Genomic DNA, 12,238 nt, shown 5'->3' with positions numbered 1-12,238 from the left:
CAGAACTTTGATGTATACTAATACGTTAGTATGTCATATTACAGTTCTAGTATATTAAATGCCAAAAACTTGTAGACGATGTTACATTGAGATACTGGGGATAGAATTAAGGAAATGCTGAGTTTTCCTTGGAGGTGGCCTCTCCATATTCCCAATTGTGGGTTGGGCACCCTGGCACTGCTGCGCTTTGGGAACCTACTAGAAAGCAGTGCCTTTTGGGTCTGCAAAAGTGCCTTCTGTTAAAGTCCTAAAGTCACTGAACCTCCAAGAATGTAAATGTAACCTTTTCAGACAAGAAACACTTTTGTGAGGTGTTTTTTTTTTTCATTTGAGCATCTGACTGTGATACTCTGTAGTTGTGATCTTTCTTTTATTTACTTTAGAGCTGGATGATTTGGAAGCAGAAATGTTGGAAGAAACTGAAAAAAATAAAAAGTGCAAAAGTGACCAACTTCTCATCACTGTTCATGATGTGTGGGTTAAAGAAAGGGAAACAATAACGGAGAATGAGTAAGTAACAATTTTCACTTTTTTTTTCTTGGGCACTGTCTGTACAGCCATTCGAAACAATAGCTAGCTTTTGACAGACTAGTACTTTAGATATGTCACTGAATTAAAATGTTCTACTTGGCTTTAGCTCTGATGCTTCTAATTGTCTTGTTAACGTGGGGTATATCTACTCTTGGATAAAAAAACCCATCGCTGGCCTGGATCAGCTGACTCTGGCTCTGGGGCTCAAAAATTGCTGTGTGGACATTTGGGCTTGGGCTGGAGTCTATGCTCTGGGAGCTTGTGAGGGTGGAGGGTTCCAGAGCCGGAGCTCGAACATTCACAAGCAATTTTTAGCATGTGAGCCCGAATCAGCTGATCTGGCTAAGCTGCTGTCATGTCATGGGGCTTTTGTCCCTGTGTCAGAATGGATTGGATTTAAATCAGTGATTTAAATCACTAGTCAGGAAGAATCAATTTAATCATGGATTTCTACATAAAAGTGCATTCTTGTTGGTGGTTATAACCTTAATACATATTCTTCACAACTCAGAGATAGATATAGGTTCCATTTTTAGAAGGCACACACTATATACTTTTTTTAAGTGATTTATTTTGAAAACTTTTCAGATTAGTTTTACAGCTATATCAGACAATGAATGATTGTTTGGTTATTTCATTTACCAAAGGTAATTGAAGCAGCAATTTATGAAGTCATTGGGAGGTGAAGGATCTCCAGTTCAACAGGTTAATCATTAATATTTGGAGAGTTTTCTTTCCATGCTGTATTAGGAGGAAAACATCACCAGACAGACATTTAAATTGTTTTATTTAACTATTTCTCACCTCTATTTATTTATTTTATTTATTCGTTTAAAAATGTTTTTGCTGTTAACAAGCATGTTATCTCTGGAGACACAACTCGACTGTTCGAGAACTGCAAAACTAAGCATCTCTGATGGTATCTTCTAGGCTGAGCACTGAGTCCCATTGGGTAGATAGAAAGATTAACCTAAACAATCTATACAGAAGCCCCTGGAACACCATACGATTGGGTCCCTAATCCATGAACTATTGGAACTCATTTACAAAACTCTTCTTAAACATTACATGAATATATTGTCTCATACTATAGAATTAGAATTTATAATCCCTATTCCATGATGAGAGATCTTTGAGCTATCATGTATCTTCATTAAAAGTATCTTTAGATTGGTTTTTTCCTCAAAAAGCATTTTATCAAAAAAATCGAATTTAAATTAAAAAAATTGATTTTTATCCACCCTGCCCTGTGTAGACCTACCCTTGATGGCTGGCTGACATTCTCTGTAGATGAATTGCATTAATAGTGATTTTAAATTGCAGGCCCCTGGAAGATACTGCCTGTCAGAAAGATGGTGGTGGTGAAGAAGCAGCTTTGGAGAAGGAAATGCCGCAGAATGTGCAACCGCGTAATGAAGTTTCTGCTGGTCAGTGAGCAGACTCCTTTTTTTTTTTTTTTTAAATAGTTGCCTTGGTTAGACAGTTTATGGGTATTACCTTTTAACTACAAAAGGCAAATCTGTTCTGTCCTATTGCCACTTTCACTCTGTAGTTCTAGAAAGTTCGTAAAGGCATTTTGCTGATAGATTAAGAAACCCAAATCTTGGACTTCCCAATCAAACTTTTTCTTCCCAAAAAAGTGCCGTTTTTCTTTTCAGTGATTTGATCACTGTACATTAGGTATTAGTAAAAGCACTGTTAACCTGAAGTTAGAAATATATATTTCTCTCTAGCTTGGATAACTACTAATAATTTCAAGTATTGCTAGCTGATTATAACCTTCCTTCTCTGTAGTTGCTAGAAGAATTTCTTCTACAAGGGTTCACCGGTGGTCTATGGAGTACTTCCGGGTGATCCACGGACTTTCTTTCATGTTGAAGTGGCTGTCCGTCTATGAGAATGACAGCCCTGTTAACTGTAATGCAGTCCAGGACTCTCTTGGGGTTTGCATTGCCTTTGTCCAACTAGTTTGAAAATCTCAAGCACCTTTCTTTCTCCTTGGGATTTGCTGCAGGTCGTCTTTTGTTAGGTGGTGGTGTTGCTGTAAATCAATTTTGCGGATGACACCAAAATTGGAAGAGTAGCAAATAAACAGGACAAAAGACTTCAACTGCATAGTGACTTAAAGAAATTGGTGCAGGAGGGATGTATAGACAACTACGGGATATTCAGTATCATGAAATGTAAAGACTAAATCCAAACAAAGAGGAAGAAATAAATGGGTGGGTGAAAGGGGAATGTTAACAATCAGCTATGCCTGTAGCATTAAAGCAGGTTTTTATACCTGCTCTTCTTAATTTTCCTAATATTTTTTCATATAAGCAAACAAAAGAGTAGCCACAGAGAAGATGATCACTTTAAGACCTTTATCTGAAGCAGTTGTTCCCATTTTGAAAAATGTTGAGGGGAAACTGCAGTGCCTGATTGATGCATAGAAACCTATCCCTTGGCTGAAAGATACACAAAGGGTATTATGCAATTCAGAGGTCTGCAGTGATATAGAGCTTCTTTACAGCCATGGGCTTATTTCTAATATGCTCTGTTAAAAATCTCACAAATTTAGGAGTCAACTTCCATTGACTTCAGTGGGAGTTTAGCATAAGCAAGGATTAAGACTGAGGATTGGGCCTTTTGAGAATTACAGAGTTAATTTGTCTTCCCTTATGTCCGAGTTGCTTCTTTGTTTCTTTCCCTCCATCAAATGAAGTTTGACCTTGTGCACTCAGTTCATCCATGCTGATCTGAGGTGGAGCTGTGCAGAGGCAGCAGTACTACAGGGGGATTTTGGGCACTCTATACTTATATCAGTTTCCTGCTCCAGGGCATCCATCAGGGAGAACATGTTGAATGTGCAGACAAGGCTTCACAAGTTACATTACTGGAGGCTATCCAGTGCATCACTTGGATGCTCTTAAGCCATCCCCTACATGGCTAATGCCATCCATTCTTGGAGCATGACTGTCTAGATCTGGATTTCTAGTGTTAAGGTGGTGTGTATGTATCTTCTTCCACTGTGCTTTAGCATTCTGCTGAAAGCAGAATCCTCTGTCCTGGGTTATTTCAGCAGAAACTGGTAAACTCTTAGGGGAAGTGGAGGTTTCTGTTGCATTTTTCAAAAAAACAAACAACAAACCCAAAAAGTATTTAGGGTCTTTTTTAGTGGAGGTAGAGCAAGTAGATTTGGAAATATTTTGCTTGTATTTCTTCATCTAGTAAGCTGCTCAGGGAATTGGCCTGTCTTTTTAGTGTCTTCTGTGAAGCACAAGTACACTTAAACCACTATAAAATAATAAATAGTAATAATAATAATAATTAATAATAAATAAAAAACCTTTGTAGATCCAGGATAGAGGAAGCTTTAAAGAAATTTTTTGCTCCTATGAAATTTAGGGCTCCAATTTATATGGTGCGCACATACATACAAAATACTGTATTTTTAATACTAGTTCCAAATTTCCCATAATGGGTATTTGTCCTACAATATATTGCATGCAAGACTAAAACAGGACAAAGTAGAAATAAAACTATATCAGAATGACTGGACTGTGCTGCAACAGTTAATATTATTAAACAAATATGTTCCCACGATCGACACATTTTAGGGATGATTCAGTATCCCTGACATAAAATGAATACTTCAGAACATGTACAGTATTTTACATGATTGTTTCTATATTAAGATTTGTATTGTGAGAAAATACTCTGTCAACTAATTACATTTCTAAATTTCATCAGACTATATATATTTGACTTTTTGTGCTATAGGTTTTTAACATAATGTACAAGATTTTATATAGTAATTTACAAATGAAATGTGGCTAGTCAAAACTTTCTTGCAGTAATTCCTTATGGGAGCTTCTCTGTAATAAACTACAAGCAATATACCCTGCACAAATGTACCTTACACTAATGAAAATGAACCACCTTAGTTTTGTAAGATACAGTTAAACAGTGTGAAACCAAGTAAAAATATGACAGCAGAGTATATGTTGGCCATATACAAAGTAGTAGTTGACAACTTACACACAAGTTTCAAAAGCTGAATATTGATTAATAAAAATATTCATACTGCAACTTTGTAATATTTTGCATCTATTTTTTTAGAGGCCTTGGTAAATAAAGGAGGGGAGGAACCTGAATTGAATTTCCTAGCATAAACATTTTTGACCATTTATATTAAAACAAATAAAACAATATATTAAAGCAAGTGAATCTATAGAGATTAGTTGATATGCCTCTCTTTATGATATAATTGGACTATCCTAATTCAACCTTTGTTGCCATTTGCTTAGGGGTTTGGAATTTTTGTCTACATGGATTTGTAACATTTCTCTCTCCACCCCAGACACTTGTCTCAGTGACTCTATGCAACCTGAACCCTTTTTCCAGAAGGTGGCACAGCCACAAGCCGTACCAGCAGCCTCACCAGTTCTGTCAGCTCAGTCTTCACTGGAAGAGCCTTTTCCACCTCGTTCACGCTCTGTATCACCAGCAAAAAGTAAAGGCAAAAGTTCATTATTGATTGGGCTCTCTACTGGCCTGTTTGATGCAAACAATCCAAAGGCGAGTACACAGTAATGTTACCTTTTATTAAAATCAATCTTATCTTTTCCAGAGCTTGTCTACACTAGAAAGTTTTACTGGGAAAAGTTTTGCCAGTATATAGCTACAGACATAGCTATTTGAGAAGAGAGCATTCATATTTGGCTGCCATAGCTGGTGCAGTCTGTCCTCACAGCACCAGGTTACATCAGCTGGTTGTAGTACAGTGCATTCTAGTGTCCCCCACACCATTGGCCAGTGCACCACCTTTTGGGAAATTTCTTCAGTGTAATTTTCTCAGGGAATTGTGGGAGTTAATGTTCAAATGCCCTCTTGTCCATCCCAAAATCTGCTTCTTCACACTGGATTTTCAGTCTCTCACCTATGTCACTCGCAGAAGCTGCAGGTATTACTTTCCAGGTGTACATGGTGGTTCAGTGGTTGTGGCCCTGTGAAACGAGCACTGAGTGGTGGGATCGAATCACGGTGCAAACTGGGGATGACCAGTAGTGGCTGCAGAACATTTGGTTGTGGAAGGCCAGGTTCTTGGGTGAACTTGGTAAACAGCTCCCAGCCCTGCAGGGCAGACGCACCAAAACAAGAGCTGCGCCGGCAGTGGAGAAGTAGGTGGCAATCATTCTCTGGAAGCTTGTAACCTTAGATTGCTGTTAATAGTGAGAAATCAGTTTCGTATTAATACAACATATCAGGCTGAGCCTTAGATTTTGTGAAAATAAATTATCTTTATTTATTAAGTAAGAACAAATAATATAACATGGAACTGGAAGCATTAAAAATAATTTTATATTCACAAACTGCTCATCTTACCCTGTCTGTGTAGGTCTATCTTGAGCTTTTAATTTATTTACAAATATACATACATAGTGTGCCATGACTTGTCTGATGTCACCTCTCAGTACCAAATCTTGTTGAGTTACTGGGATGACTTCAGGAATCCTTCACCTTCTCTTAAGAGTATCTCCCCTCCAAAGCCCACCATGATCTGCCTTTGTGGGAAGTGTCTGGGGATAGGGACACCAAGCTGAGCTCTCTTCAGGTTCCCTCCTCAGAGGTCTAACTTCTCTTTAGTTAGCCCACTTCTCAGGTAAATCTAGCCAGACCTTCTGTCTGGCCCTCTGACTCCCAGTTCCCTGTGACTGCCCTGTTACAATTCCCAGATTGCCCTCTCTTGAAATCCACTCTCCAGCTGTCACTCTGACCAACCCCTCCAAAGGTTCCACTCCTGGTGGTGGTAACAGTCTTAGCAGTTCCTTCACACATACCCCTCCTGAGAGCTGAGGTTTCATGGTCCAAACACCTAGCCCCTGGACCCAGTGCTGACTTCCCCATACTTTTTGCATCCTTTTTAGACACCCCTTTGCAGAATTTCACCCTTATAGGCATCCTGGATTCATAGGTTAACTCTTCAGGGGCCTGAGGTAGGTTTAGCACATAACACACACATGTGCGCATATCCATATATAGGATTCTAAAACACCATTGCTTTTTATTGAGAGAAAGCACAAGAAAATACGTATCATTTAGAAAACAAAAAAACCCTGAATATATGTCCCTCACTGTAGCTTATCTTTTCTATGGGGGAGCCATCTGAGTTCAGGTAGGTAGAGTTCTCCCCTGCCTCATCAGGCTCCTGCAGCAGTTTCCCTGAGCTTGAGCTGGTGAAAAATGGTCAAAGATCCCTAAGTGGAACAGCCCCTGTTCTTTCATATCTTCCAGTCCCCTCAGTTAGGTGACTCCTTGATCAGCTTCCTCAGGTGATCAAACCCTTACAGGGTAACCTCTTCACTGACAAATGGTGGTTGTGGGTGGGAGCCAGCCTGTGGTCTAGGATGTTTTTATTTGAATTGAGGAGGTCCTGATTTAATGATCCTCTATTGTCAGCGCTACATCACTGCCCTTTGGAATGACGAGATGGGTGAGGTAATATTTTTTTTATTAGACCCACCCAACTTTTGTTGGCGAGAGAGACAAGCTTTTGAGCCACAGAGAGCTCTTCTTCAGATCTGGGAAAGATATTTAGAGCATCACAGCTAAATGCAAGGTGGAACAGATTGTTTAGCATAAGTAGTTATCACATATTCTAAGGGACCATTCAAGGTAGAGTGTCCTGTTAACACCTCTGCGGTCATAGGGAAAAAGAGGGGGTTAGTGGGTTGCAGATTGTTGTAATAAACCCTAAATCCAGTGTGTCTGTTCAGTCAATGATTTTTGGTGTCTAGCAGAGTTATGAATTTCAGCTCCCAGGCTCATCTTCTGAAAGTGTTGTTCCAGTTTCCTTTGAGGAGGAGTACTGATAGGTCCAGATATAGAGTGATTGCTTTGTGGAAAGTGTTCGCCCACAGGTGATAGGGTGTCTTTTGTCTTTTATCGTTTTCTTCTGTGAGTTCATTCAAGAGCTTAGTGATTGTCTGGTTTCACCCACATAGTTGAGACATTTAGGGCACTGGATGAGGTATACCACATGTTGTGATAGGCATGAGTAGGATCCATGGATTTTGAAAGGTGTGTTACGGGGGGTGTTGGTCATTGTAGCAGTGGAGATATGGCTGCAGGTTTTGCGTCTGTTTTTCTGTCAGGGTCTGGTGCATCTTTGAGTTGGTCTGTGGGGAGCTTGCTTCGGTTGGGGGCAGGGGAGTTGTTTGAAGGCCAGTAGTGGGGGTTCAGGAAACATTTATTTCAGGATGGAGTTGAGTATGTCTTATAGTTGTTTGTTTGGTACTCCATATGGGTTCCAGTGTGGGGTGGTAGGTGTCAACTAGGGGGTCTGTGATTGGAGAGGGTTTTATTTCTTTATGGAAGCTGGTTCTTTTGCGGTATTTGGGTGGCCTGTTCCATGATGCAGTCTACTTTTCTGGTGGAGTCTTCTTGTTTGGCGAAGGTGGTTTTGAGTAAGTTAAGGTATATATCCCGGAGGTTCTCCTCAGAGCATATTCTGTGGTATCTGAGTGCCTGGCTGTAGATAACTGATTTCTTGGGAGGATATGGGGTGGTTACTGGATCTGTGAAGGTAGATGTGGTGATCTGTGGGTTTCTTGCATATGGTTGTCTGTAGGATTCCATTATTGAAGCTGATGGTGTTGTCCAGGAAGTTTGTGCTAGTTTGGGAGTGTTCCAGAGAGAGTTTAATGGATAGCTGGTGATTGTTGAAGATGTGGTGGAACTCTATGAAGGCATTTACTCAGTCTGTCCAGAGTAGGAAAATATCGTGTCTTTGGTATGTCATTGGTTTTGTGGTTCGTTTGTTCAGAAATTCTTTTCCAAGGTGGTCCATAAAGAGATTGGCATATTGGGGACCCATCCTAGCACCCATGGCAATTTTTATGGTTTGGACAAAATGTTTGTTTGAATGTAAAATTGTTTTGGGGATGAAATGGATGAGTTTGGCAAAGTGTTTGGGGTGGATATTTGAGAGTTGTTCATTGTCTCAAATGGTCCCTTAGAATATGTGTTTAGCATAAGTACTGTAGTTAGCAATCTGTTCCACCTTGCATTTAGCTGTGACGCTTGGAGTACCTTTCCCAGACCTGAAGAAGAACTTTGTGGCTTGAAAATTTTTTCACCAACAGAAACTGGTCCAATAAAAGATATTACCTCACCCACCTTGTCTCTCTAATATCCTGGGACCAACATGGCTACAATTGCAATGCATATCCTTCAGAATGTCAGCTCAACATGGAGCTAAAAAGATAACAGAAAAGGCAAAGAGCTGCACATTCAAATGAAGTTGGCAGCCTGATGAAGAAACATACAGAGAATTCATAATCTCACCCAGAATCCACAAATTACACAGACAGGTTCCCCAAAATATCACAACAGTACTTCATGACAAACTGGAAGCAGGGACATTTTTTCCACCGGCAGTGGTGATCCTGCCAGATACATAGCTCATGAAGCTGCCAAAAGTCCAGCAAAGGCAGCCATTCAAGAAGTCTTACAGTTGCCTGGACTGTATGCTGTTGGCTTCTTCACAGTGATGGCCTCTCTCCCTCCAGGGATCCTTGGAGAGTGGGAAAGTGTTCTACCTTGGCTGGAGAAACAAGGCTGCTGTGCCTAGAAATGTCTGGGGAAAAGATCAATTAAAACTTTCTTGAAATCTTCAGTGAGATTGCCCAAGAGGACCAAAAAGCTGCACAGGCCAAAATAAACCAACAACCTTGCAAGTAGTGGAGGGTTTTGATTGCTGGGTATGTTGGCCAAACCAAGTCCCCTCTGAGCTAACCACACACTGTTTTTGTCTCTTTCCACAGCGTGCAAATCATGTGTTTTGGATTTTTAAACCAGTCAGTTACAATGTATGTTTTGCAAAATCATGTAGTCTGAAATCCCAATTATTGGTTTGCTTGCAAGTACTATTTTCTGTTTTAATTGTATGTATTCTATTTTATTTGTAAGCAGGTAGGCATTGTCCCAATATGTACTTTGAATGCTCAGGTATTGGTTTGTGTGTAGCTTACAATTGCTGGAATTTTTTTCTCCTGTTTGCAGTGTGTTTAATTTTATTTGGTTACATTGCCTGTGAAGGAATGTATTTCAAGATCATCAGGGCTATTTGCAAAGGTATTTATTTGGGAATGCTTTTTGGTTTCTCTCCTCCCCCGCCCGCCCATTTTCATTCTGTTGGTTTTGCCCAGTACTGCCAGTTCATGCTCTTAAAATAAACTGGTTACTTTAAAATATAATTCCTTTGTTACCTGCCTGCATGCAGTCAGCTACCATTTGAGGGGGTGGTGAAATGTATGGTGGTCTTGAGAAAGTGGTTCATTGGTTGGATGGCTTGTTTTTAAAGAGCCGCATAAATGGGAATAATAAATGTTGCCTTCCTGAGTCCTCTTACTCCATGATTAGTTTGCTCTCTGGGTGTCAGAGCGTCTGGCTCTCCGTTGGCTGCATACTGTCCATGTCCCCCCTGCATCATCCATGTCCCTCTCCTCAGTGAGCTCCTTTTTATTCTGCAGTTCTGAGGTGCCTTCCTCTGGAGCTCATGAGTGTCTGTCAATAATAGGATGGCATTGAGCTCCACATAATAACAGCAACTCTTGGGAGCAATGCCAGACTTTTTGTTGCTCTCCTTTGTGTCCTGGTAAGCCTGCTGTAGCTCCTTCCCATTTTCCTGGCATTGAAACTTGTCCCTGTTGCACCTAGCTTCCGTGTCTCCTTTGTAATATCAGCATGTACCTCTTTATTCCTGTGGGAATTCTGCAGCTGTGCCTGCACAACTGCTTCTCCCTAGAGACTGAGGAAATCTAGGACCTCTTTCCTGGACCTGGTAGTCACTCACGCTTTAGTTGGAGTTTAACCAGAGCCATGCTTACATACTTGCAAAGATGAGGTAGCAGAAAAAGTGTTTCCAAATACAATGGGAATTTTAAATGATAGGGTGTTACCTGCTCAATTTAATGCACCCTGCCTATATCATACCGAGGGCTCAAGGCGTGACCCAATCAATTTAGGCACCCCCACCCTTTCATTTTTGAGGGCTCAGGGTATAAGGCACCTATCCTTACCCACAGCGTTCAGGAAGAAAACTGGTCAATTTAAGCACCTGCCCTTTCCCTCGGGGCTCAGGGCTCTACGGGTCCGTGGAACCTTTTCACAGCGGAAGAGCCTTACACAGTTGTGCTCTAAACATCTATTTATTAGCAACACACACAGAATACATATACCAAGCAATTCTCTTATGCTCACCACTCCCAATATACAGACAAATTTCACCTGATGGCCAGTCAAGATTCATTCATCTGGGGGTTCCCGGCGATGCCTCTGCACGGCACAGTCGTGCAGAGGGGGTCGGAGTTCTAGCAGCTTGATGTTGCACTGCAATTGGGAAATGGTTCCCAAAAAGCTTTTGTTTTTCATTTACATTATATAGGTAAAACTAGCTCCCTCCTTCAAATTTATTAAACCTATCACGTATCAGAGGGGTAGCCATGTTAATCTGGATCTGTAAAAAGCGGCAAAGAGTCCTGTGCTGAAGAAGCGGGTATTCACCTGCGAAAGCTTTTGCTCCAGTACGTCTGTTAGTCTATAAGGTGCCACAGGTCTCTCTGCTACTTAAACCTATCACATTATCCCATGCTCCTCAATAACGTATTTTTTTTTTTTTTTTTTACACCAATTATGCCCTGGCACCTATGTGTCCTCCTTCCTGCCCAAGTTATTTACATTTTATCTTTCATGCCCAAATTGTAACTTAGTTGTGACCGTCTCTATTTGTCCAGATGGTCAGCATAAAACGCTGGTCAGAGCTTATTTTACCATTTGTTGAGTCTTTCTGTATCCTCCCTAATTTCCCAGCCTCGGTGGTTATAACTCTTGTTAGGAACATTCCTGAGGTGGGGGGGAGGGTGCTTTATTAGCTGCAGAACATTCCTTTTTTCAATTGTAGTGGTGAACTCCAAGTTTCACCCAAGGCTGGTTTAATATTGTGGGTAAGGGGTGTGGGAAGTGTTGAACAGCTTTCAGGCCTACAAGGGCATATGCTTCTGGTCATTATGACTCCAGGGCAGCAGAGTTCTTTGATCAGAGTGGTTGCTTCTGTGGAAACAGTTAAATTGTGGGCTTGTTGCTAGAGTACTGTACTGCTGTCTACTTCAGCATTCACACTGGCATTGTGCTGATAGAACAGTACTTAAGTCCCTTGGGGAACTGGTTTAACTTCACCAGCAAAAGTTCAGGGTTTTGTCAGGAGGATTCAAAATTGTGTTAATATATTTCAAAGCTCAGAGATGCTGTTTTTCTGGTAAACTTCAAAGTGTAGGCCAGGTCTTAGTGTTGTTTTTCACCAAGAATGTGTATAATGTACAGTATGGTTTCTAGAATCCTAATGATCAGAACCGTATCCTTGTTTGAGCACAGAGCAAACAATTACTTTGTTCTATTTTTTTAAAAATTTCTGTTGAGGTAGAATCAGAGGGTGTTTTGTTTTGTTTTTAAAACAAATAAATATTCTTTGTTTACCACTAACATTCCAGAACACTGCTGTGGATGAGAACTTGTAAATGAAACTGACTTGAAATGTACTATGAAAAAAACTGAATTGACTTGTGTTCATTTCCTTTTCATCTCTCAGCTTAAACAAACACTATAAATAGTGCAAAATAAACTGACATTTAAAAAATTATTTCAATTTTAATTATAGAAGGTG

The 12,238-nt window shown here is 40.4% G+C and overlaps 1 protein-coding gene across 18 annotated transcripts in view; it reads left to right on the top strand.

Annotated features, from left to right (window-relative positions):
• NEK1 (NIMA related kinase 1) overlaps positions 1–12,238 on the top strand; it is a 189,364-nt gene that overhangs the window by 142,583 nt on the left and 34,543 nt on the right. For all 18 annotated transcript variants that reach the window (XM_073341591.1, XM_073341586.1, XM_073341589.1 and 15 more), the window contains 3 exons: positions 384–510; positions 1,855–1,958; positions 4,877–5,094. In XM_073341591.1, the coding sequence (XP_073197692.1) occupies positions 384–510; positions 1,855–1,958; positions 4,877–5,094 (449 nt within the window). The remainder of the gene's footprint in view (positions 1–383; positions 511–1,854; positions 1,959–4,876; positions 5,095–12,238) is intronic.

This window comes from Lepidochelys kempii, chromosome 4, assembly GCF_965140265.1.
Source record: "Lepidochelys kempii isolate rLepKem1 chromosome 4, rLepKem1.hap2, whole genome shotgun sequence".
Lineage (NCBI taxonomy): Eukaryota > Metazoa > Chordata > Testudines > Cheloniidae > Lepidochelys > Lepidochelys kempii.
The sequence above is the reverse complement of the archived record's forward strand: the minus strand, read 5'-3'. Positions and strand labels throughout refer to the sequence as shown.